The 27,337-nt window shown below is 40.6% G+C and overlaps 3 protein-coding genes across 8 annotated transcripts in view; 1 reads left to right on the top strand and 2 right to left on the bottom strand.

Annotated features, from left to right (window-relative positions):
• LMBRD1 (LMBR1 domain containing 1) overlaps positions 1–2,509 on the bottom strand; it is a 67,788-nt gene extending 65,279 nt beyond the window's left edge. For both annotated transcript variants that reach the window (XM_005483934.4, XM_014264962.3), the window contains exons 1-2: positions 2,350–2,509; positions 1,699–1,875 (exon numbers count right to left, since the gene is read on the bottom strand). In XM_005483934.4, coding sequence (XP_005483991.2) covers positions 1,699–1,875; positions 2,350–2,409 — 237 coding nt within the window. In that variant the 5' untranslated portion in view covers positions 2,410–2,509. The remainder of the gene's footprint in view (positions 1–1,698; positions 1,876–2,349) is intronic.
• Positions 2,509–27,168, bottom strand: LOC141728651 (uncharacterized). The gene is made up of 3 exons (XM_074538616.1): positions 27,157–27,168; positions 25,774–26,441; positions 2,509–2,776 (listed from the first exon to the last, which is right to left on the bottom strand). Exons 1-3 carry the CDS (start codon positions 27,166–27,168, stop codon positions 2,509–2,511), a joined length of 948 nt encoding a protein of 315 aa, XP_074394717.1.
• The window catches only part of COL19A1 (collagen type XIX alpha 1 chain), a 185,041-nt gene continuing 180,090 nt past the window's right edge, over positions 22,387–27,337 (top strand). For 2 of the 5 annotated variants that reach the window (XM_074538452.1, XM_074538453.1), the window contains exons 1-3: positions 22,387–22,403; positions 24,095–24,178; positions 25,199–25,370. The gene's annotated coding sequence lies outside the window, so the exon portion shown is untranslated. Of the gene's footprint in view, positions 22,404–24,094; positions 24,179–24,739; positions 24,776–25,198; positions 25,371–26,264; positions 26,399–27,337 lie in introns of those variants that run through there. The other 3 variants (XM_074538449.1, XM_074538450.1, XM_074538451.1) reach the window with 3 other exon arrangements.

Raw genomic sequence — 27,337 nt, 5'->3', positions numbered from 1 at the left:
TGGAGCAACTGTATTTTAACAAGCCATAAGAAGTACCTACCGACATTAGGAACTAAGCAGAACAAAGAAGCCTCAAAAGCATAGACAAAAAAGTACTTTACAAAAAAAGTGTTCACCACAAGCATGAATGCTTGCTCTAAGTAGAATTTCTAAATAGCACCTACCCACCTCACCATATCACAACATGTGTCCATTAACAAGGAATTCTAGCCCACAAAAACAGTATTATAAGTAGTTTTCCTTAAGTAAAAAATTGTAGTGACTGCATGATCACCTTTGATGACCTGTTCTCATAGGTTTGTTTCTTATCAAGCAAAATACACATTAGCAAAATGTGTCCTTTGCAGCACAGAACTCTGCTTAGTCCCCAGTAGATGTGTATTTTTTCAGCTGGACCTAGCTGCACCATGGTTATTTCTCTAGATAGTCAAGCTCAACGTATTTAACATTACTGTTTTCATTGAATTGCTAGAACCCTGATATGTGCAAGATCTCTTCCATCATCTAGAATGTCTTTAATTCCAAACAAGCAAGGCCTGAAAACACAACTTTTCTGAATAGCATTGAGTAACACCTTAATTTATTCTGTATTCACCATGAGCAATATAGATGACAAAAAACACATCACAGCTCAATTCTAAAGGCTTCTCATAACTTGCATTTACATAAGCACCAACCAAAAGCAATGTATGAGCTGCAAGCTAGTTTTGAAGCATTACACAGATTGGGCAAGCCCTGTATCTTCCTTTGGAAGTAAGGCTGGAAAGCAGTACAATCTGGTGAGCAGGCATTTCCCTTTCTCCCACTCTATCACTTGTTTCAGGATCATAACTTTTACAAGAGATCCAGTTAAGCTCCAAACCCAAGTAAGTTATTATTGAAGTTAGCTACATGCTCTAGTTCAACCTCTTGTTACTCACAATGTCCTCACAAAGACACTGGGTCAATATCTTCAAGAATTCTGCTTGAAAATTCAAGCAATACTTGAAGCATTGGGAAGATCTCTTACAGAAATACTTAGAGCAGATGACAGCAAGTACTCATCTCATTAGCAACTCATTTTGCACAGCAACCCCCTACAGTTTATAAATGCAGGAGTTCAGTTAAGGCTTTAACAGCCAAAAAGATACTACAGCATTCTCCTCTGCCAAGGGTTCCTGCAGCTTTCAAAATGCTTGTTAATTCAGGCTTTACATTGCAGGTAGATTACCACAGTAAATCTCTATAAATCTTTAAATGTTCCAGCACTAAATTTTTTTGCTAACTAAAAAGGACAATTAAAACGATCCTAAGTTACAAAGGGGCTATACAGTCTATTTTTGACCAAAAGTGCAACAAGTTTTGTTCTATAATGCCCCATCATGAGGCACTAAAAAGCAACCCTTAAGCAATTTGTTTATATCTTCAGGACAGTACATTCACTCTAATGCACAACAGAAGGAACAAGCACTTGGAAATAAGCAGAATATCTGAGAAAACATAGAAGTCAAAAACATAGAAGAAAAGAGAAGTCAAAATCCAGTTCAAATACCAGATATGAGTGTTTTATGCACAGTACTAGTACCCAGCTTTGAGAAAAGTCAAGTCACTAAAACAGGTATTAGCACTGGTTCCAAACACTTTCACAACCCAGGAGCATCCTTTTGCAACACAAGTGCTTGTTCTGAAGAGGCAATTAACATTTTTTAAAGTCCATACCTTAAATGTACCATTTTGGTTTTTCATGTATGAGACCAAAAATATGTCCACTGGCAGGAGTGCTGATGTGATAAGAGCAACGGCCAAGGCAAAAATTGCTGTTATGGTAGAAATCACTTCGCTTTCCCGCCGACTCTGATACTTGCGCACATACACCCAGCAGAAAATTAAAATTGCCTGAAACACACGGGAAAAACACTTATGAGTTGTATAATAACAACGTCCGCAAGTAGGTACTGATGTTAGACCCTGTACGGATGCCTGGCATAGCATCCACACACTTTTACCTGAACACTCAGCACCAGGGTTATACTGACCACACAAAGTCACTCTTCCTTAAGAGCAGCTTCAGCAACGCCACCAGCGCTCACACACGGAACACGCGACAACACAAACAGCGCGGCTCGCCGGGCGGAGGGGCAAGGCAGCCCCCGCTCCAGCTCGGGGCTCTGCCCTGCGGCACCACCGCCGAGGCACCCGCTGGGTGGGGAGCACTCGCGGCCGGGGCAGCCCCAGGGGCACGGGCGAGGAGAGCGGGCGGGACGCCCAGCACTGGAACAGCGAGCGGCCGAAGAGGGAGCGGCAGCCGGCCCAGGGAAGGGGAGGGGATGTGTGAGGGGGCCGCCGCAGGGCGGGAGAGCCGCCTCTCACCAGCAGCGCCAGGCCGAAGAGGCACCATCCCGTCAGCAGGTCAGACGCCGCCGCCGCCATCTTCACTTCCGTCAGCGGCAGCGCGGCCGCCCCGCCGAGGCGGCGCTTAAAGCGGGGCGGGCTCGCGTCACCGCGGCAACCGCCCCACGCCGCGTGACGTCACGCGACCCCGCCCGCCCCGCCTGCTGTCCCCGCCCCGCCCGCGCGGCTGACGGGAGAGCGGCGCTGCTCCGAGAGCAGAAGCGATCGGAGTCGGGAGTTCCCCGGCCCCGTCCCGTGGTAGAGGGCAGCTATCGGGGGGCAGGAAGGGGAATCGGAGTGGTGAAGAGCTGTCCTCACCTCTTGCTCCCGAGAAGGGTTTCCTGTCCTTCCCTCCTGGGGCCGGCAGGCTGAGACAGGGCAGCGCTCGGTCCGAGCGGACTCTTGCCTGAGGGACGGCGGGAGGGGAGAAAGGGGTTTGAGGAAAGGTACAAGGTGCGCTAGGAGGTATCAAGCACTTTCAAAACCTCTTGTTTTGCCTCTTGCAGTAAAAGTATCTAAGCCATCTCCCTGCGTGCCCTGCCGCGCCCGTGTGCGGGCTGTGCCGGCGGATCGGGGCCGCTCCCTCAGGGCAGTGCCGGGAAGGTGTGCGGCAGCCCCGCACCTCGGTACCCCTGGCTCGGGCTCTGTTTAACCGCGATAGTGTCAAACTGTGCGCACCATCCCGGGCTGGTGGGAGGCCTCGCTTCGGGACGCTGTGCCCACTCTCAGGGCAGCCGTGAGCCGGCAGGGGTGCGGGGTTAGGAGATGCCTTGTGGAGCTCATGTTCCCGAGAGTGTGGATTTGGTGGTACGGGAAGTGGGAGACCCTCATGTTCAAGGTGCTGCCGCGTGTCTTAGTCGTTACTTTGCTCTAAGTGCTGCACGCATACAATCATGGAATCATCGAGTTGGAAGAGACCTTTTAAACTCGTCCAGTCCGACCGTCCACACGGCACTTGCCACTGTAGCCCCTAAACCACGAAACCGCATCACCTAGCACCAGATCCGGACACCTCTTGTTGCACCCCCAGGGACTGGGACTCCACTACCTCCCTGGGCCACCTATTCCAATGCCTGACCGCCCTAACAGTGACTTTTTCCCCAATATCTAATCTAAACCTTCCCTTTCTCAGTTTAAGGCTGTGAGGTTGGGTTCAAAGGGCTCTGTCTGTCTGCAGGAGTGCCCAGGGATAGCCCGGAGTCCCGTCTGGAGCGTGGGCTGCTGTCCCGGGTGTCTGCAGGGTGCACAGGCAGTTCAGGGGTGGAAGTGTTTAACAGCCTTGCTCGTTCCTCAGCCTTGGTACAAGGGGCTCGGAGACCTAAGCAGGCAGGGGGGCCACGTTCATGTCCTGAAACAATAGATACTTTTTCTGTGTTACCGTTTGCTGTGAGAACTAATGTACTCGTGCCAAGTAAGAGGGGGTTGAAATTCAGACTGTTTTGTTTGTAGCCTTGAGAGAAGAGACTGATTTGAGCAAGGAGAGCTCAGCCTGGGAGGGATGAACTTTCAGGTGCTGTGAGGCCAGTGGGGTGATGGGAGCTCCTGGTATCAACAGTGTTCATTTACCAAGTGTGAGGTCAGGTAAATGGAAGGACTTCTTGTGGGCTCATAACCTTGAGAAATCTGTTGATGAAAGGGCTGTGAGAGCCTTACCCAGACTGGTTTTTGCCCCTGCTAAGACTTAATTTGTATGGGGGACCATTTATATGGGGCAATAGTGTGTGGTGGTGCCTGTGAGCTATATCCAGGGCATCTGAGGTGTGTGCTCAGGTGGACCAGTTCTCGCGTGGTGGAACAGCTTTGTTACAAAGTGGCTGATAAGTTTGCTGGGTTGACAGTGTTGTGACAGCCCTCACAGGCTATGTGTGGGGTGGTTGGGGCAGCAGGAGTTGGGATAGGCTTGCGGCTTTGCAAGAAAGGGTCCTGCGCTTGGGAGGACAGGAGAATTGGAAGCTGTGCCCCAGAGCAGTAGATGCGTGCTGTAATTCTCAGTTTGTTGTCAGGGCAGTGTGGAATGCATGCCACACATGTGGCAGCATTCATTAAACCAGCAATAATGGAGCTGAGGAGGGTTCTGGAGAGCTTGCAAACCTTGCAGGGAGGTACCTGCAGGGGCTGTGCTGACTCATGAAGGGAAATGTTGCGTGCAGGGGCAAATACCTGTGCCAAAAGCTCCTGTGAGGACAGTGCAGGTGGGAGCACAATGAGGTGAATATTCACAAGGTGCTTGGATGGTTGGTTATGGGTGCAGTTTTTAGGTGAGCTTGTAGCATTGCAATGAAGGGTCTGCTGGTGGAGAAGTATTTTTTGGGAGGCTCATTCTGGAGGGGCAGGTGTTTGTGCTGTGTCTTGTTAGGTGTGAGGCAGGGCAGTAAGCAGGTGGCTGTGCAGCTCATGAGCTGAATGGATAGTTCATGACAATCCAGGTGACCTTGTAGTCAGACAAGAAAAGCAGCGGATACTATATAACTATAATTAGTTACAGGTCAGTAAGCATATTGTGTATGTCCTCTTGGTTGTTGGAGATTTAGGGGTTTTTCTTTGTATATTTTACTATTAATGTGTGTGTATTATCTCCACCACAGAAAATATTTCCCTGGATGTCATTACTATTAAATATGTATGTTGTAATTCAAAATTGCCTAAGAACCCATGAAGAATTAAAGCCCTCGAAGAACTACATTAAAAATAAACTATTCCCAAGAGGGAAGGGAAGTAATTTGCCCTTGGAGTATATAAAGTTTTTATGTTTTGTACAGCACACCTTTACCAATAAAATATTGATATACCAAACATCAGGGACCTGTAACTGTTTAAGAATTAAGGCTGCTGTTAAAATAATAAAAAAAAAAGCTATAGCTCTATGCTAGCAGAGTTCTTTTTGTTTTGAATCAAATGGTAACATGAATATTTAACTTGCTGTAGTAAATAAGCCTTAAGTGTACTTCAACATGATCAAAAAATCTTTTTTCATTCTAAACAGCTGAGTTTGTTTAGTTTAACAAGGACTAAAAAAAAATCAACCATGCAGAATTATAGCATTTCCACTAACAGAAAATCCAATTTTTGAGTCTTTTGCTAAAATCTTTCTATATTTTTGCAGTAAAGGGTAATATTAAATTCCCATCATTCTGTCAGATCTATTACTTTTTGGTAAATATTGTTGATAACCTAGGTTTAATTGGGTAGTGGGCAAGGTTTTCAAGGTTTCAGTAAAAAATGCCATGTCCCTGTGTGTTAAACGGTTAGTAGTAATTCATAGTTTAAAGGAAGAACTCCAGTTTCTGTTGGAATGGAAGTAATGCTTTTAAGTACAGAAAGTGAAGAAGTGTACAGGCAAAATGGATATTTTTCTTATGTTACCACTATGGTATCTGAATATGTTTGTTGTTTTCAATACCATGTCACCACTAGCATTCTGAATGTTTTATTCTTATTCCATAAAGTTCAGGGTTTATAAATTTAAATTATTTTATCCCTTATTTTAATAAAATTAGAAAATCTTTATCTCAGGAGTTATCTACAAACAAAATTTAGAGGATCAATTTACTTTATTTTTTTTACCATTGGGTGGGATGCTGCAGATGTCAAAGTACACAAAAAAACCCCAGTTTAATGGCAAAGCTCATGGGTTTTTTTAAATGTTCAAATAATGACCTTTGTCTATACACATTGCACCAACAAAAGTCCTATGAACATAAGTCTTAAAAATGGTATTCAGTTGGTGTGTTGACTCTAGTGAGGAGGTGGAAATTTCATCCATTGTCACTGTTCCTGAGGAACCTAAGACTAGCATTTTTCATGCCTGTATTCACACAGCTCTTTATGTAAGAGGGTGCTCATGGATAAATTGGAGATCAGATTCCTGAGTGCTCACATTGTCTATTGGCAGCACTACACTTGAGGGTAAATTGATTAAATGTTTCCTGGCATATCAGGGCTGTGTTTGTGTTTCTCAGTGACTGTAGACAGCTTCTAGGATGGCTGGATGGAGTGTCCCAAGTCTACCTGCATTTTACTCAGTTGCAGTCTTATGTCGTGGTGTGAAAATGAGCAAGGGCAGAACAAAATTACATAAGGCAGTGGGTCAGTAAGACTAATCAATGTGAGACCATGGGTCAAGAAATAAGAAATGAGGCAACTGCTCACCAGCGCAGAAGAAATATTTCCACTCTCTACAAATGAAAGAGGAGGTGAGAAGAACAAATGTACTTTTTTCTGCAGAAACTTAGTGCTTGGGAGAAGGTAGATGGTTGTGATATGGGCCAGCCAGTGAAGCAGCATCATTAATACCAAAGTTATTGATTACCTACAAGCTGAAAGGCAGTGTGGTGCCACATTAAGTGCCTGGGATCCTCATGATCAGCAGTGCTACTGTTGGCAGCAGTGCTGTGTTTCCAACAGCCAGGTTAAGTTCACATGTCGTGTAGAAAGACCTCAGTAGCAGCCCCTGTTGTGCTGTTCTCTCCTACACTTCAGGAGTGGATGTGCCTCTTTTCCTGCCTACACACAGAAATTTGTCTTGTGCTCTTTCATGCTTCTTTTCTCCTGCTAATGAAAGCTTTTCATCAGGATGCCATCATGTGCAGCAAGATCAGTGAATGCTCTAAAGAGTGATGGTGGATAGAAGTACTCGTGTAGGGAATCATGTATGGAGTCAAGAGTGAGAAGAGTACAAAAAATTATTTCTGTAAATGGTTCTGGGCATGTTTGTAGCAGGGGTTGATAACTGCAAGCTAATAATTAAATATCTCTTTAAAAATGTTCACTGTATGTAAAAAATGGAGAGGATTTTAGTGAGTCATCGAGATAATATGTGAATGAAAATAGAATAAGTCTGAAGAGAATGCTGTTACTGTATTCCTCAACAAAATCTTATAGGCATTGTGGTGGTAGTAGCCATAGTGTGAAAAAATAAAGAATTATATCAGTGCACTTCCCTAAATACCACACCAGATGGTTGCACAATGCCAAAAAAAAGGATTACAATAATTTTGTGTTATAATAAAAGTATATGATTTTAAAAGAAACTTTAATTACATTGCTTTCAAAATAAAATCTTTGTCTAAAAAGGACTGTTATAGTAATTCTTATGTATATTGGAAATAAATTCAAACTAGAGAAAATGTCTTAGGTGCTACTTAATAACTTGTGGAATTTACTTTTACTAAAGTATTCATGTGGTAAAAAGACAGAGAAAGAAGATGATTTGTGTTATAGAAATATAAGTATATGAAACAAGACACCATCTTCACTTGGACCAGGACAAGGGATTAGAATCATGCTGGAACTGGATAGTGTACATACCAACAGGGAGCAGGTGCTGCTTCTCACTTGCCTGAGCTGCTCGTGTCACCACTTGATAATCCCCCAAGTTTCAAGGGGGCTGGAAGTGTGTGGGCTAATAGCAATGCCATAATTTAAAATTCCCTTATTAACTCTACTTGTTTTATTTTTTTTTTCTCATGTTAAAAGAGAAGATAGTGAAACTGGGTTTAACAATATTTCACAAAATATATCACGATCTTGTACTTGAAGGTGTAATTATTCTTTATGTTATGTGGCTGAATCCAGTAAAACCTGTAAACCTGATGGCACAGAACACACTGGACCTAGTACTCTCCAAGTACACACAATTAACCATTGGGAATAATAACTACTTGCTTTCAAGTGCTTCAACTTCTATGAATAAAATTGACTGTAACTTCTTGAAATATCTTTTGTTTGATGTGATGCTGTAGTTCATTTACCACTACTGCAGATCAAGCTAGATTTCAGATTTCTGGTGTGTCATGCATCTCTCTTCCATCACTGTACTTCAGTGCTTACTTAGTCTTATTTAACCAGTACACACCTTTAGGTTTCTTCATAATGTCAGTAAAAGTTAATTTTCACTCTGTGAGTATGATTTTCTGCTGTACCCACAAACTTGGATGTTATTAATTGCTAGTTTAATATCGAAAGAATCTTCACATCTTTGCTGCTTGTATTTCCTTATCCTAAATTGTTCCTTGTTTCAAGATCCTCAGTCATACTTGTTTTCAGAGTGCTTGCATTTAGTGCAGTCTATCATTCTTTTTCACTAAGAGAAACCTCATTTTCTCTTTAAACCTTTTTCAATATCAGTATTTTATAGTGATGTATCAGTGACTCAACATTTCATGAACATTTCAGTTTGACTTCATTTTGGTTTAAATCAACTCAATTCTTATTTTGGATAAGAAGAGGGAAGAAAAGAGTTTTCAAAAGAAATAATGATGTAATGATGAGGAAAAGAGATGGCTCCATTGGTTTGGGAATAAGGTTTTCTCAATATTTAGTAGAATTGAGGGAAAAAATGCATGTAGAGGGTAAGTATAGAGTGCTGTTCTCCCCAGCATACACATCAGCACTGGACATTGTTTTTTGGGTAGCCCAAGTCAAAGGTTGAGTTACCATTTTCAGAGCCTAAAGACAGGCTTTCTGTGCCATCAGTTCACTTTTTGTGTCTATTTAGCATGGCCTTCTCAACAATGTTTTATAATAAAGTCAATGAAATAATTTAAATAAATAATTTATAAAACTTTGTATAATCAATATATATATTAGTTGAAGTACTTAAAATGGCAAAGCCCAGTCCCCAAAACATGTGACTTTCTAACATGTAAAGAAAATCGGATATAGTTTGAGATTAGTAAACTCTTAATGAAAGCACAGAACTGTCACAAGGTGGAGAGGAATAGCTAATCTGTGCACTAAGACATGTGTGTATTTTCTTGTTGTGGTAGTATTGAGGAAGGGTAAAAGAGTTTTTTCTTTAAGTTTTTATTTATTTTGGAATAGAAGTCATCCTTCTAAAGGTCACAACATGCAAATAAAAATAAGAAGTTGAGCCAGAAATTTAGAATTAATCTATGGAAGAATTTAGAGTGGTTTTTTTTTTAATGAATTACTAACAACTGCATGGTTATGTTTATGGAGGTTCTTTTTTTTATTCATGGTTCCTTAGTTTGTTTACTTGAACAAAACCAGAATTTTAAAATAGGATTCTGAAGGCAGAAGAGGTGATTAATTTCTCCAGGACATAGAGAATGTAGGTTATTTTCTTTAAGAAGGTCTGTAAAAACAATTGAAGCCTTCAAAGCTCATTTTTTCCCCTGAACTCAGTAATTAAAAGCTTTTCTGAATGTAAATTATAGTTCTTCATGAGGTGTTAAGAACAAAAGTAATGTGAACTTCCACTACAGAAGTGTGTACATTCCCACAAAAAAAAAAAAAAATGAGTGTGAATCTTGTTTCCCATGAAACTTTCAGCCTGCAGTTTTCAGAGGAAAAAAGAATACCACCGTATTTTTATCATGGCACTAATCAAACAATGAACTGACTCCTTCATCATATTAGAAGATCCAAAGTACTGTTTTCTGCATGTTTGTCTGAAATTATTAAAGATACTGCTAGTCTTTCACACATGGGAAAACTGCAACCAAGGCATAAACTTGGAATGAAAATATCTGGAGATCTTCCCAGGATACACCAAAGAAACAAGATGGAAAGTAAGCAAAACAATACATTAAATTCTGAGCCCCTGAATTAAATGGAAAAGATGCCACTAAGTTTAGCTAAGTATTGATACTACTGGGAAGGGCACAGTGTAATTGTCATTATGCTCCATGGACAGTGAGCTGCTCTGATAACAGTGTCAAAAAGTTACCCAGAATTTTTGATAGTTCAGGGGATGACAAGTGTGAGCAAAGTGAGGAGTACCTTCTTGTGTACAGAAAACAGAAAGTAATTTGGAATCACCATCTTGGAAAAGATGCTGCTCAAGGAGAAGTGATAGCATTTTAAAGGTTCTGACTGGCACAAGGAACAGAGAATAGAGAACAATTAGCCATATTCATATCAAAAGAAAATGGGCACAAAATAAATCAACAAGCAGCAGACTTAAAAAGAGAGTGCTTCATGAAATTTAAACCAAAAGATACTCTTAGCATAGGATGATTTGAATGCCAAGTATGCATATGTTAAAATTTAATAGAGAAATTCATGGATGAGAGGTCTGTCAAGCAGTGTTAAGCTCTAGCACAGAGAAGCAGCCTCCAGCTCAGAAGGCCCCTAAGCAGGGGAGTGCCAGAATGGACAGGATTTGCAAGGGGAGATTGTTAAGCTTTCCCTGTGTTCCAAAGGGTTTGCTGTTGGCACTAAAAGGTCAATATAAGAAGTTTTTCAGTCATTTCACTTGCTATCTCTGAGACAGCTCAGCTCAGCATGCCTGTTCTAGGACATCAACAAAGGCTGGGGTTTGTCACTTTGATGGAGTTAGATGGTAATCTTCATGATAAAGGTGAATTTCTTCTGGCTCAGAAGACTGACTCAAAGCCATCTACATTATTTAAACCCAACATATGGACTGCATAAAGAATCCTGGGCATCAAGGGCTGTCTAGCAGCAGAGAAGAGGTTATTTTTATAATGAACAGTACAAACAGGTGAGCCTCCTCTCTCAAAATAGGCCTCAAGCCTATACCCAGGAGCACAAGAAGTTGCCTGTTATTTCAAAACAGGGGAAAAAGCAGGCTTAACGCTTCCATGTGTAAAGAGACAGTTGATGAATCTAATTTTCTCAGTTCAAGAAACAGAGTGATAAACTGGAGTGGGTTCAGGGGAGGGTCACCAGGGTGTTGGACTGTGTAGTATTTGTTTTGTGTGGAGAGGGGAGGAAGCTGGACTTGTTCAGCCCGCAGAAGAGATGGCTGTGGGACCTGAAGAGCAGGCTGGCAGGGAGCCTGGCCAGACAATGCAGTCAGTGGGGCACAGTCGGAGAAGTGGCAGTAGACATACATTAAAATAGGAGGATCTGACTGAATTTGTAGAGAAAAAATGTAAGGATAATTAACCTTAAGGATTTGCAACATCTGTTCTTGAAGATTTATAAAATTTGACTGATAAAACCTTGAGCAATCTGGTCTGGATTCATTGTGACCCTGTTTTGGGTGTGAGGTTGGACAAGGAGTGTGCTGAGAGTCATTTCCAACCTGAATATGTCAGTGATTAAGGCCACTGACACATTAACTGTATTTGGATAGAAGATAATATTTTGGAGAATGCAAAGGAAATCATTATTCTCAGCACTTGCACTAGGAATTGGATAGTAGGGCAGTAGTACAATGCAATATCCTAGAGAGGAAGAATGGCATGGGATTATAGCTGCTGACTGAAGATTTTTCATTAAAACCTTTTTGATCAGTAGTGGCATAGCAGTAGCTACCTCTGTAGTTTTGACTTCACAAAAGAGCAAATAATTCTACTTTCTGCCATTTCTGTCCTATCTGAAATGTATGCTCCATAATGATGTGGATCATTATCTGTTAGTTTTCAGTGAATATGGATGTAAACAAACATACTCTGTATATGCCGGTAACCTGAGGCAAAAACTTTAAGCAGATGGAGTCAAAATAACTGATTCTGGCACTGGAACAGGTTTACTAGAGAAGTTGTGGATGCCACAATGCTGGCAGTGTTCAAGACCAGGTTGGATGGAGCTTTGAGCAGCTTGGTCTAGTGCAAGGTGTCCCTGTCCATGGGAGGATGATGGGAGCTAGATGACTTTTAATGTCCCTTCACACCCAAACCATTCTATGATTCTAAACCAGCTTTGCAGAGACAAGCATGTGTATGTACATAGTGAGGAGCAATCTCAGTCTTGATTCAATATTGAAAGTTCTGGCTTGTACAATGTTTATTCTACAAGACCCAAAGGAACGCTGGGGCTTCAAGCTACCACTAAGACTTAATGTTCCCTGTACCCAGTAAAGGAAACAGCAGAGATGGATGCATGTTATAGCAATATTTCTTCTATGTTTTTGGCAAGGATTTAGTTTAAGGAACTCTTCCTGTTTCATTATTTCCTACAGACGAACTGCTTTCCTCTTTGGGTTGCAGTTGAATAATCACAGAAGGATGTAAGGGAAACAGATGATATTAACAGAGGAAGAGTGATATCGAAACTCACAATTTTTTAATCAGTGATTCAAATAAATATTTTTAATCAGTTTACAGCCAGGAACCGCGGCGGTTCGAGGTGAGCATCCCATTTGGGCGGCAGAAGCCTCGCGGGGCCGGCCGGGGCATCTCCGCTCTCTGCCAGCAGAGGGCGCGAGCGGCGCAGCTCCAGAGCCGCCTCGGGACCGGAGCAGCGCCCGAGGCCCCGGCACAGCCACATCCCCCAAACATCGCTCGCAGAAAGTTCGCATTCCCGCCCACATCTTAGCACAGCAAGAACTTCGGGACTTGGTGTGTAATATGTGAATTATTTATCTTTTTAAAGATAAGTATGTGTCAGTTTTAAATCAAGTTTTTCAAAACTAAAATGGGTTGTTCTGAATCTTGCTTTTTTTGTCAAGCTCTGTCACTATTGATGGCACCATTGCTTTCCAAAGCATTCAAGTCTATGATCCAGTGCCATCATAAAAATTTCCAGTTCTGTAGATATGCACAGCTAGAACTTACCTAAACTCTGCTCTTTCTTCACTATATATTCAAGAAAGAATTATTTTCTATCAATGTATGACTAACTTACCTAAATCATTCTTTCCAATATTTGCAACTACAGCATTTTCATTCTGAACTCTGATGAACTTGGTAATACAAGAACAGATAGAAAGTCATAATAAATATCATCCTGTTAATCTTTTCAGCTTAATCTTCCAGTCTCTGTTGGTCTTTTATTTAAGCAACCTGATCTAGTGCAAGGTGTCCCTGCCCATGACAGACAAGGTGTCCCTTGTTACATGACAGACACACTAACAGGAGTTTGTACAATCCTGTATCTCTTCTACGTACTGACAGACCTCAGTGACTGTTCTCCTTCCCTTATTTCAGCAACTATCAACTATTCTGCTTTGTCACAGAGCACTCAGTTCATTTGCTGGATTTTGTCCCCATTTTTTGGCACAAAAATAAAGTGATGCAGATAGTATTTTTCAGTGCAAAATACCAGAAATGTACATATTTTCTTGTAAAATGATACATGGCAAGTTTTCACTTAAATGATTATGTGCTTGTACTTATTTTGTGCATATATTTGTTTTGATGTTAAAACCTTTCCACTCCTATTTTTCACTGGGTTATTCTTTGCTTTCTTACAGTCACCAAATTAAACAAGTCTACCAGAAGTTTTGCTCTATTTAAGGTAACCGTTGGCTACAATGTCTCCAAAGTTTTAGCCAGAGGAAAGACCAGTGCCCAAAAGAACCATGTGCACAGGCAGTATTTTCTATAGAAACCAAGGACATCAAAATACCCCACAAAGCTTGTTTTTAGTCACTCCAAGAAGAAAAACCCTGGTGGGAATCTGGTATGAAGAAGAGTTGAAAATAAACCCAGATGTGTTGGTAGCCAAATTTTTTGACCCTCATTTTGTTGCTAACATTTTCTTGCTTTTTCCATGTTGGCTGCATAAGAGATGTAGAGCAAGTACAGTCTGCAAAGAAGACACAGTTTGCTTTCTGTGTCAGCAAACTTACTATTCCAGGAGGGTATTTTTTTGGCATGGGACTGATCTTTGATTAGCACAGAAAAGTCTCCAGGACACCTAATAGCAGCCTACACACAGGGCAAGGTCACTGAGAAAAATGAAGCTGAGAGGTTTGAAAGTACATGACAGGAGGATGCCAGCTGGGCACAAGTGGAAACAAGAGAGGTTCCAAGTGGATGTGAAGAGAAATGTCTTCACCACGAGGACAGTCAGACAGAGGAGCAGGACGTCTGCAGAGATGTAGCCTCCCTCCTTGGAGGCTTTCAAGCCCTGACTTGCTTCACTACCTGCTGCTGATTACTATTGTTGTAGCACTTCACACCAGTACTCTTACACTGGTAACGTCATTCTGCTGTAGATATTGCTCAAATTTCTCCCTGCCTTACCTGGTGTAATCAGTTAATTTCCAGTTTCTTTGTTACATTCAGTGTCAGGTCAACTTTGCCATGTTTGTGCACAGTCTCCATTGTGTAAACTCTATAATGTTACAATATAAATGTCATTCAGCAGGTATGTATGTTTTGCCCCGTTTTCTACAATGACAACAACATAACTTATACTTGTTGGTCTTGCATAAATTAGTTCATTTGTATTTTTGCGCTCTTTTAAGTTCAGAGTGTGTGTGATATTTTCTAGCATTCTACAGGTTGATTTTCCAATGTGTAAGTATTTGTATTATGACTTTTAATATATTCACCATCATCTTTGCTCATGTGTGGTTTCATGTTGATGACCTTTGAAGTTCTAGCCATTGCAGATGTTATCAGGTTTTATTCCATTTGGGTTTTACTTGTGTTGACTTTTGGTATCATTCAAAAAAATAATACACTATTTCAATTGAAAACATGAGCACTTTCTAAAACACACCTGGCATCCAAAGGATAGCTTTCTAAATAAATCATTCATTTTGGTTGTTACTATCTATTTTCTCCTCAACAACAGGGTTCTCTAGCAATATCTATATTGGTTTTTGAGAGAATTCATATGCCTGCCACTGAAATTGAAGAGGTTTTATAAGCAAAGCAGGTCTGCAAGCAAGGTCTCAATGCACATTTTTGTATGAGAGAAAGCAGCTCTGAATGATAGTAGTATACTATCCTACTTGATAGTAGTGAGTAATCAAATATTTTTGAAAAATAAGCAGTTACAAGTTAGATCAGGCATTGCTAAGCAATTTCAAAATTTGTTTCAATCCTACTTTTCCTATTCCAGTTTTCCAGTTGTCAGAAAAATAATGTTCTCTCATGTACTTAGAACATTCCCTTAAAATCTGGAGATTGCTCAGCTGGCTTGCTGCAAAACTATCGCATTACTGTGAGATAAACATCATTAAATTGAGTGCAAGGCTTTGCTTTCCTCGGCTAGAAAACATTGTGAACAGCTTGCTGTTGACGTGAAAATGATTGAGTAGGAAATAATGGTACATCCATTTTTGTATAGCCATTAAGATTGCCCAGGAAAAAGGTGATACAGTGAAATAAAATATCGGATTTTATTTGTGGGAGCAAATACTGCAGAGGTAACCTTACTGAGCAGCACACAGCATCTTGGAAAGCTGAAACTTTTTACGAGAGGTAACAATAGCTTCACACACACTGGGATGGCTTTAAAAAAGTTGGGATCTAGCAGTAAGAAATGCTAAGTAGCAGTAATGTAGCTGCGTTGCTGCTTTATATGGTATTGATTGTGTGGCTCTGCCATTGTGTTAGCTTCCACTGTCCAAGCATTCTTCTTGCTAATTGATGTCAATGAGCAGGAATGGTTCCAGAAAAAGACTCAAACCAACCAAGCAAAAAACCTACCTACCACAAAACCACAGTGCTTTGTAGCAAAAAACATGAAATAAAACAAAAGCTCCTCAGTCCATCTTTGTTATTCAGAAAGAGTTGAATGGCCTAAATTTGTACACAGAAAAAAGACTTCTGATGCCATAAGATTATTTAACAGATAAAGGCATATCATAATCCAAGCAAGCAGCCTCTTTCTGGTATAGTTATTTCTTAATTGTGCTCTCTCAGAGGACGACAGCAAGCACTGGTCATACTTTGTGCCTAGAGTGAGATCCTGGCTTCCCTGAGGTCTCCAACGCTCCTAACTCACAGCAACAGCTGCTGAGGGGAGGTCACAGAAAGCAGGTGTGACATTCTGGCCCAAACTAAGTTTAGGCCAGAGAATACTCTGACTTCGTGAATTCAAAATTTCACTTTAAGTAAAAAATCTACCAAACTTCCCATGCTCAGCAGAAAAACAGAGGTGTTTTACTTGCACTGACTTTTTAGCTCTCTTTTTCTCATTTTTTCCAGTGAGATCCTGGAGTGGAGCTATACAGCACTGGCATCCTGCAAGCAGCACAGGAGAGAACAAACATGGGCTAAATAAGCAAATCTCACAGCAGAAGGCAAGGTCATTAATGGAACTGGGGTCATTCCTGTGGGAGAAAGTTTATTTCAGGAAAATCAGTAAGAAAAGGAATTACAAAAATTTATTTGTACATAAGGATTCTTTAATATGCTTTAAAATATTTCTGTTTTTAAATGAACCATGCTAACATTTCTTTTTAAGTGTTATTTAAGCAGAAATTAAGTTAATGAAGCTATTTTCAGGAGGGTTTCTCATTGTGCTATTCTAATAGTGAAGGGTATTTTTACTATTTTCATTTTTTCCTCACTTGTGGCGTTCTTGGTCTTAATGCTGATAAGTTTATATAGGTGAGCAGTGTTAGCCTCCCATGTGCTAAATGTCATCCTGCCTCCTGCCCCTTTTCCTTCTATGGTTTTCCTTGCCTTGTCCTCCAGTCTAGAGACAGCTGTCATCATGCAGGAAGGCAAAGGACTGGGGAGTTTGATGGGACAATTTTTGAACTCTAAGTGATGGCAATGACATAGACTGAGAAGTATTTAAGACTTCTGAATTAACTTCTGACACGAGAAATTATAGTAAGGTAGGGATTCTGAGCAGTTATGATTACCTCTCAGTACTGCCTGGATCTAAAATGCAAGTAGAGCATGCTCTTTTACAAATTTTAACGTTCATCTTTAATAAATCACAGGAGTGGAAGTCCTCCACTGAAAATACTACTTAAATTTTTATCATCTCCTACATAATAAAGTTAGATTATATTTAAAAAGGATATGCACACCTTTGCTATAGGCCAAGGTGAGTTTGTGTTAATGAAACTCTTGAGGAGACCTGTTCCAAAAATAAATGGAAGGTTGTTATGTAGATGTAACTGAAAATTCTTATTTAACCATGTCTTCTGCAGGCAATGCTTGTGGAATATTGCTTTAAGTCCTCTGAACATAGAATTTGACTCATTTACTAATATCAGCCCAATTTACTTTGTGAACAATTTAGATAATTGTAAAATGTGTTGCAGTAGTGTAGCTCATTTTTGTAGTTAACTTTCAGCCATAAAAGGAGTATAAATATTTCTAAGTACATAAGATTACCTTATCTAAAGATATCTAAAAGCTGTGCTGGTCATAAAGTTTCTTTAAACTGCTTAAAAGTCCACAGACTCTATAAAACCTTAAATCACACCCAGATTCAGTTCAGAAACTGAGGTGTCATGTTGAATTTAAGAACACTCTCACTCTAAAATCAAGAGAGAGAACAGTTAACCCCAAATCTGTATTTTCCAAGGGAAATTACACCTTTAGACATCTCAGTTGCCTCACATGACTTGCATTCAGGTTTCAGCCCACTTGCTGTTTGCTTACACGTGTAGACAGAAGCACAGCTCCCTTCTATAATTCCTTTGGCCTGAACTAACAATGCTTAAATCTGGATTTAAACTTGTGACTCCACTACTTCTGGGTTATTAACTCTGTGGTCTTCACACCGCAGGAACATAGAAAATCAAGTGAATGTGTGTGTAATGTAATTCTGTGTCTTGCTGTAATTCAGAAGTGTGCTTGGATATAGACAGCTTCTTTCTTTGTGCACTGGTAACCCTTCTCCAGAGGTTTGCTGGGATGTGCCCCAGGCAGACATGGGATACACTCAGACTCCCACTGATTTATGCAGTAAAGCTCACGACTAGGGAGGACTCTGAAGGAGGCTTGCCAGATCTGTCATTTGGAACCAGGCTAGTCTAATTTGGCAGTCAAACCCAGGTTCTGATTGCAAGAAGTAATTCTGTGGGAATGATCAACCCTGTGTAACAGCAAATGTGTGCCTCATTTTTGGTTATGTATTCTTCTTACAGGCCTTCTGTGGTTAGCGGGCTTTTTGTTTTTGCTTGTTTGATTTGTTGTTTTTTCCCCACTCCTGCCAACAGGCTTAGTGTATTCTGTTTTAACCTTTTTTTTTTCTAATTTTGTTCTCCAGGCGTCAAATCATCCCTTGAAGTAAACTTTGAAGTTCCCTAAAGACCTGTGAAGTATCTGCAACTTATCAACAGTTCCTTAAAGAAGTAAACTCTATTCTAAGTCCTGGGAAATGGAACAATATCCAAAGAGGAGAGACAAGCTCAATGTCACTGATGAATGTTTGAGCAACTCAGTCCTAGAACAGTTTGCAAGTTGTTATTTCTTAACAAATTTGACCTTTTATTTTTAACACATGAACACATGAACTTCTTCACACATAGGTTTGCAAGCATGTCAAGCTATGATTGTTCATGCTAAAAAAATTGGACAAACACAATTTTATTACAAAAAAAAGTTGTTTCTTTGTGAAAAGTATCTCCCCTTGAAGAAGCCCAGAAGATAAAGAGCTGATGTGTATCTCATGCACTGATAGGGTTGGAGCCAATCAAGGATTGTTGGAAATAATGCACTGTGAGAAAGAACAAGATGTGGCTGGAGAAAAGGGGGAAACATGGAGGTGAAGCAGCACTTTCCTGGGGAAAATGTCCTTGTTTGGACTCTTGGAGATACATGCAATGCAATACAGCACTGGAATCAGGTGGAGAAACTGGCATGGACTAAGGGAGGATCAAGACCACCCAGGATACCTGAAGCGCTTCTTTCCTGTGGTCCTTGAGAACATCTGCTGGGAAGGGGGGTGGGTGGAGCCCCTCCTTTCCCTCTCTTCTTTGGCATTACAACTTTTAACTATTAACTGTTTTATTATTCTCAAATATTAATTACAGTATCAATATTGATTACTGTTTCAATTTTTATCAGCACGAATCATACCTATTTACCACACCTCCAACCCATTTCCAGAAAAGTCAAGGAGAATGGATTGTACATGCTAACTGACTTACTAGAGAGAAAGAAACGTAACTCTAGGCCTACAAGGGCAAGAAAAAAGCATCTCCACGAATTCTTGGAGCATCAGCTGGATCAACACTGGAGTCAGGACTGCCCTCGCTCCCTCCCTCCCTCCCTTCCTTCCTACCTCTCCTGCCTCTCCTTCCTTCCTCTCCTTCCTCTTCATCATGTGCTTACCCTAGGAGGCAGAATGTGAAAATGTTCATCATGTAAAAATATAACCTCACTAAACAGTTGCAGGGTGCCAGTCTAAGCTGTTTGAACATAGCTGGTTCCAGCATTAATAATTGGTTCCAACACAATTATTTGATGCCTAATTGGCAAGATTAAGTACACAGTTTGCTAACAAGATTTATCTGGGTTCCACTTACCAGGAAAGGGAAGAAACCAAAGCAGTTTGTAGCAACTCCAGGCTTCATCAAAATGGCATTTTCATGCTAAATCACTTGGCCTTGCTCCAAAATTAAATGTCTCCATTGTGTACAAACCAGTTTTGACATGCCAAAAATAAACAATGTAGAAATTGAGGCAAATGGTACTCTTGATACATTACATGGCTACATTAATTTTAAGAACCTTCCATTTATTTAAATAGTAGCCTTTCTAGGAGGTAGCACTGGAATTTTCATTCCTAGTAAACAGGAAAATTTACGTGAATCGCAGTGCATAAACACACAAATAGTTGTGCAAACATGGCCTGATAGGTTCTCCCTTTGGACTGTCATCTTCTAGTAGTGCTAAAATCATCAGCTCCCAAAAATACATAAATACACAGGGTGATACAGACATTGATTGCAATATGTATAGGTCAGTAGGCTGGTTTAGAGGGCACGTGACAGCCAGATCTTTTTCTCTCTTTTTGCATGTACTTCAGTCTTCTAGCTGCAGTCTTTTAGACACTACTGAATTCATGGTTCTTTCACATTAGAGACCATAACAAGATAGCTCTAGGCTTACACATCAAGCTTACATAAAATCTACAAAACTACTTTCTTAAAAGTATAATGGTTAAACCTTGAGACTATTACTCCTAGATGAGGGGAAAATAAAGTACGTGAATGCAGAGATACAGATTAAATAGGCACTTATTATGAATTTTTAGATTATTGTGCCTATTTATTCAGCAATAAATGTATATAAAATACTTGTCATTTTAATATTTCATTTTTATGTTGCTTGGCAGCACTGAAATAGCATAATAGTAAATAGATCTGCATGAACTCCAAATCCTGGATGGGTGAATATAATTGTAGCTACTGTGTGTTGATAAAACTGATGGTCACTATATATCAGTTAGTACGGCATATGCAAATTTAAAGAAGTTACTTTCTGAAAATTTGAAACTCTTTATAACTGGACCTAAAAAGTGGGTTATTTATCATAGTAGTATTCCATTTTTAAATACTATTTGGGCAAATTTGCTGGCTAGAAAGGATACAGCAGTAGGAGACACCGGCTGATACTGAGACTTGAGAACTCTTACATATATTTGTTACAATTTAAAATCTCTGCTTCATCTTGCTGAAGTTGCAAGAAAACAGGCATGGAGTGCTCTCTGAGCTGAAATAATTCTGCCCATTAAACCTGCAGGTTTTATACAGCCTAATCTATTTATAGGATTTTTAATTTTGCTGATATCTCTTTTTTTGCTCTTCAACTTCCTTTTCCTAATATTTGCACTGTATAAATTAACAAATTTCAATTTTATATTAAATTAACACATTTTACTGATTTATAGATGCTTTCAGACTGTGTGTAGGATTTTACTATATTCATGTAGAAATACTGGGCAAATTGCTACACTTCCCAGCAAAGCTGTCTAAAACCTGGCTATGACCTTTTCATTATGTATAATGACTTTTAAAAACAAATGGATACTTCAATCTAAAACAAGCCAGAAGACGTGCTTTCACTTGTTTTAGAAAATTGCCTTTCAGCTCTTCTTTTCCATAATCAGCTGTTTGACCACTTACTTTTTTCTTGTGCAATACCAAAGCCACCATAACGCATGTATTTTCTGCTTTACAGGTAGGGCAGATTCCATATGAAGGCAAGAAGAGGAAGAAGAACTGCGGTGAACTTTAATTTTTTTTGGTGTATCTTTGGTTCATGAAACAATAGAACTTGTTGCAAGTTGTTTAGGGTATGGCTATATGTATATATATCGATACCCATAGGAAGAAAAGGGAAAGTGTGCCTTTCACTAGATAAGGAACATTTTATTGCTATTAATCTTAGCATTGTTTCTCTAAGCCTGGACTGATGTTTTACTGAATTCTACAAATCCAGAAGTATTTCAGGTTTGAATAACTTAGCTTGTGATTTTTTGAACTAAAACTTTAAAGAGTAGTATATACTACATTTCTCAGTATATACTGAGAAATGTATTTTTTTTGAATAATAACGAATGCTGTTCAAAGCATATGATACAGCTATACAGCTTTTGGCATGTTTGTAACTGGTAAATATAAGCAATATATCACAACCTTGCTTTATTTACTTTGAAATGTGTATATTTTGAATTAAAATGCCACTATTAAAAATATGATACACATTAGAACCAGATAACATGAAACATTGTGAATGATTATATTTTTGAGATTGGGTTTATCAGTAGCATTGGAATCCAAGATAAAGAATGTACCTTTTTTTCTTTCTTTTTTTTTTTTTTTTGGTTGCTGTACCATTATATTTACTACCAATTGGTTATTTTAGGACACATTGTAAAGTGTCAAAGAGTAGAGAAAAGGCCTGAGCAAAGACAACAAATACCACAAAACTATAATGGTAAGTATTCTGTCTGTATTTTTTTGGAGTTATTTTGGCCCCTCTACTGAAAATCTGAGAGCTGCTTAAGTATGCAGTAGAAGAAGTAGCAGTTGGGTTTTTTCCTTTTTGTCTCCAATAGCAGAAACGAAGTGACATCCAGCTTTTCTGTTGGCTTTGCTGCTTAGGAGTGCTCAGTATGTGTGCACATGCATATAAATAATTCCCTTTTTTATGTAGTTTTTGCCAAAGTGCCCTCATTTGAGTGACATTTTTGCTCCATTTACATCAATGTTAAAATTTCCATTAGCTTCCCCGGGGCTGGGATTCCACCTGTTTCGTCTAAGTTCACCATAGTTCAGTCTCATGTATTTAAAGGCATTTATATTTTAATTGCTTCAGTGGAATGCAGTTGTCGTGACCGGGAAATCTTGCAGAGGGCAGAAAGGATCATCTGGCAAGGAACAATGCCACATAAGGGCTTACTCAACAGAACAGAAACACTGAGCACTACATTCAGCGAGAAATTGCGTGGTAAGGGGCGTTTCAAATTAATCTCCTTTTACAAAACTTTTTTCAAGTAGGATACTGCTGCCTTTAAAGCCTTTTGTCCAAGTTTACAGCTTCATTCCTGCATGCGTGTTGTTGTAAGCAACAGTTTAAAACGTGGGTCTAACGAGATGGAGGCAAATCTGTTAACACCACGCAGAGAGCGAATTATGCAACTTGGCTGGTTTGGATAACTAATCATGAGAAGAAAAGAAACAAAGGGTGAAAGTGAGTGTTAGCAATAAAGAAAAGTTTTATATAAAAAAGTCAGTGCTTTAGCCCACTGATTCTCTCACCTTTTCCCTCTGCATCTTGCCTGCAACTGTAGTTGTAGTAAAAGCTGTTCAGTGGAGCAGTTTTGCCTTGGCACAGGAGATGGAATGTTCTCTGCATGTCTGTGCTAAGTATGGCTTCAAACCTAAATTTCTCTGCTTTCTGCTTCTTGGTGTATTTTCCTTGACTATTTCCTGGATCCAGGTCTAATTCTGCCTTCTGTGTGCTTTAGCTAAACTCTGAGATAGCTGGAAAAATATGTTGCTGCAAAGACAAGTTGGGATATCATCCAACTTGTTGCTGCTTCAGCCTATCAGTTTTCCCAGTACTTCCCAGATTTAAAGCAGAAAAGACAATGTATAGACATTTTCTCTAGAGTGCATCAGTAACTGCAGGTGAGGAAGTGTTTGGGATTTCTAAGCTGTTACTGGGAACAACAGATACGACACCAGTTGTGGCTTTCCTTCCTATATTATGGGAGACACAGAGAAACCAGGTTTTGGAGGTCGTGACAGAGGTTTTTAAACAGTAAGGTTTTTCTTTTCCCCAATTTTCATGTCACTAGTCATTCAAACTGGTTTTAATGATATCAACAGTGTTGTCCATAAATACATATGATGGCAGTCCCTAATGTGGTGCTCCTCAACTAGTATAAATGCCTGTAATTCCTTTGATTTATGCCAACTGGAATAATCCTGTTTAGTTGAAGATGTGGCCCAGAGTACAGGAAGTGTATGTATTAGTCAGAGAAGGTTGTAGCAGTTTCTAATTCTTCTACTTATTGCTTTCATGCAGATGTAAAGTATTTTTTTAAGTTTACATGGTGCAAATAACGTATTTAGGTTTTTATTTGCAGTGTCAGTATTTTGCAAGGGAAGCAACATCATTGCTTTACAGGAAATGAAGATCATATTTGGGTCTGGACCTTGAAGCATTACTGAAATTTTAAGAAGAAGAAATATTTCTATAAAGGATAAACTGATTGTATGTGCAAACTCTTATGCAATTAAAATGCTTAGCAACTTCAGAGTTTATATTTGATTGAAATTAATGAGACTGTTTATATTCATGTAAAGTAGACAAATCCAGGTGTTTAGGACAGGTAAAAAGAAGTAAAAAAATTAGAATCTTGTAGCTTATAAGAGCAATGAGAAAGGCAGTTCTTCTCAAATTAAAAAAAAAAAAAAAAGATGATGCCTTTTATTATGGGCAGGCTTTTCACAAAGGGTGTTTCAACTGAGGATCTCACAGCTCTGAAACACAGAATTAGGGCTCAACACTGAGGCCTTTATCAAATGAACAGTCTGAAGGAGAAGAATGCTCCAATGATTTGTCAGCTGTGGGATTGGGCTCTTGCACCTCACCCTGAGAGGTAAGACAGCTTTACTTTCTGTAATTTTCAGAATGAGCAAGCAAGAAGTGTGACTTGCCTAAAGTTACACCACAAGCCTGTGGCAAGCTGTGGAATAAAACACCCCAGCAGATGTGTACGTAAGCTGCAATTTCATCTTTCTCTCGTGATTCTAAGTTGGGAAGAACAACAACTGTTTTGAAATTCAAACCAGGAAGATAATCATGTCTTTCCATGTGATTTGTTGGTTATACTGGCTAGTTATCTTGATTGAAATGAAGAAACACTGAGTAAACAAAATCTGCTGAGTGCATGGGAGGATTTGGGGTATGGGAGCTGGGGGTAGAAGAAAGTTTACCCTATATATTTTCTGATCTGAAGACCAATTGGCTAAATTGATGTTAAGCTGATAAATTTTCATATGACCACCTTCCTTTTTTTCTTCCGTTAGAATAATTCAACTAGAAAAAGGTAAAATATGTCTTGGATATAAATAAATAATATACTGAGGCCCTACTCTCTGTCTTCTATATATCTGTTTCTAGTTGTTTTACTTCTCTTTGTCCTTCTATCTGGTTCACATCTTTGAAGTGCAATTCAGAAAACTGCCACAAGCACACTTAGAGAACCTGACAAAAGTGCAGTTTGGCAAATTCAGCTAAGAGCCAGTGGCAGTGCTCAGTCTCACCATGCCATCACAGACAGATGATATTACAAGTGCAAGAACATTCAGGTTTGTAAATGATAGATTTTAAAAGGCAGAACAAATTTCTGTAATTCACTGTGCATTACAGCATCAGTGCCATAAATAGGTGTACTCTCTTGGTTGCTTGCATAGCTGATTTTTAGATTTATGGTGAAGTATATAAAAGTATCTAAAATTAACGTATGCTTACACTTGAAAGATAAAAGCTAGTTTCTGCCAGTATAATAATGTACATAATTGGTTCTTCACAGCTAGAAACCAGATACTCTTTCATTCATGCATTCATACCGCGGCTGTCTAATTTATGGAACTGCTGAGAGGGTGCTTTTAGAGAGGTAGGGGGAAGGAGAAAAGAACTCCAAACATTTCTTACATTGTTACCTGACTTGGGATGCACATATATAATTATGTAAAATCTGTGTCTGGGTGGCTGTTTGTTCTTTCTTGCAGAGTATTCTGTGCTCACTGAGTGGGAGGGTCACACTGTGAGACTAATAAGGACAGAGCTGCATCCCCCTCTACCACTCTTTGGAGACTCACTCTAGCAACTCCTCGGCACTACAGCAGCTCTGTACAGGCATTTTCAGTGCTTCTGGGGGACACACCAATAAAAAAATTAAAGGTAAGCCACTCACTATGTGTAGTCAATTATCTAAACATCTTACATGTGCACAGTCACACATGCTACACTATTCCTGGCTTGTTTTGAGCTGTTTTTTGTTCAAGGGTTTTTGGTTTTGATTTCCAAAATTGTCATTTAAGTTTATCATTGCTAATATTAACTATGTCTTATATAAACATGATGTATACCGTAAGTTTTTAACGTACCGTAATCAGCCTGTGCCATAGTATTCTGCTCATGATTGTGTAAATACATTGTATATGCTAGTGGGTGACAATAGGTGTACGCTAAGATATGCAAATAAAACCAGCCCTGCTAAATGAGCAGTAATTTACAAAACTGATTAAACTGTTGCGAATTGCCACTGTGCTGATTGTGCATATATTTACATGTAAAAGCCTACCTTGTAGCCGGCACGCGTGCCGGTGGCCTGCCCGCAGCGGGAGGAGCGCGCTGGTGAGCGAGCAGCGGGCTCGGGCGGGCAGTGCCCGGCGGGGAGGGGGCACCGCGCCGCCCGCGGCCCTGGGGCACAGCCCGGCCCAGGACCGGCCCCGTGGGGCCGATGCCGCCCCCGGCCGGGGCAGCCCTCACCTGCTGGCCCGGGCAGGTGCCGGTGCCGCCGCCGCCCCGGGGTGCCCCGCTCGCAGGCGCCGCCGGCCGGGCGGGCTCCGGCCCCGCTCCGCCCCGGGGCTGCGGAGGAAGCGGCGGCGGCCGCCTGCCCTCGCTCGCTGCCCGGGTCCCGGCGGCCGGGCAGGGGCCGGGGGGACGGGGCGGGCGGCGGAGGGAGCCCGGAGCCGGAGAGCGGCTCCGGCAGCGGGGCGGGGGCGCTGCCCGGCTGGGAGAGCTGCCCGCTCGCCTACCCGCCCGGGGGCTGAGCCCTCCCTCCGGCAAGCGCGGCTCGATCCGAGGGACACGGCGCTGCCGGCTGGAGTCCGCGCTCCGGGGGCTCGCGTGGTGCGCGGGCGCTCCGGGGTGCGAGGGAGCGGAGCCTCCCGGAGCCGCCGGCGGGAGAGGACCCGAGCCCGGAGGTGCGGCGGCAGCGAGGGGGTGGCGGTGCTGGTGGTCAGAGCCCTACTCAGGGCAGATGCTGGTGATCAGAGCCCTTCAGAAAAGCAGAGCTCCGGAGCGGCAGCTCTGCTGAATTCCCGATGCCTGCTTGTAAAGCAGGTGCAGGAAATTAAATGATAATTCATTTGAACATGTATTCGCTTTGCTGCTGGTGGGCAGGCTAGAAAAGTTAATCATGATGTAGTTGCTGTCAGCATATGACAGAATAGCTTTCATGATAAATAAGGTGCCTTGTGAAAATAATTACAACAATTGCATCTTAGGTATGTGATTTCCTTTTCTTACGGAAGATGTGATTAGAAAAATATTAGATATTTTCTGTGTTTCATTAAATTCATGTGTGTTTATACCTAGCAGTTGGCTTAGAAAGAAGCTTTTGTCCTCTAATGACAGTACCAGTTTGTGTTGTTGAAGCCTGTACTTTTGTGAGATTTAAACTAGAAATTCAGTATAGGCTGCTCTAGGAACTTTGCAAGGTGGAGAAATACTGCATTTTGGTTTCTTTTGTGGTTAAACAATTGCATATTGCCTTTGTTCCATTTGAGGACTACCTTAGCAGTCACTGTAAGTGTTGTGACACCAAACAGTTTAACTAATATATTGAATTTTGAAAAATAATTTGCTGAGAAATATAAAAGAAAATTAGTAATTACTAATGAAATGAACATTCAGTGCCTTTAAAATTAATATCTCCAAGTTAGTATTTCTAAGGTGTTACTTTTGCATTCATTAATAAAGGACTAAAAAGGAGTATATTTATCATTTATTTCCAAACTGGCATAAATCTTTTTTGTAGCTCCTTAAACAGATAAATTTTACACTTGTATATGACTAGCAACTTCCTCTTCACAGTTTAGAAGTTCTTGTTTGCAGCATTCTGACAAGGTGAGGTGAGAAGA

This window comes from Zonotrichia albicollis, chromosome 3 (genome assembly GCF_047830755.1).
Source record: "Zonotrichia albicollis isolate bZonAlb1 chromosome 3, bZonAlb1.hap1, whole genome shotgun sequence".
Classification (NCBI taxonomy): Eukaryota; Metazoa; Chordata; class Aves; order Passeriformes; family Passerellidae; genus Zonotrichia; species Zonotrichia albicollis.
This window is presented reverse-complemented; position numbering and strand designations above follow the sequence as displayed.

Coding starts and splice junctions, on each gene's coding strand:
- LOC141728651 (XM_074538616.1), bottom strand. Junction 2,777..25,773: donor GCACGCGTGCCGGCTACAAG/GTAGGCTTTTAC, acceptor GCCGTCCCTCAG/GCAAGAGTCCGCTCGGACCG.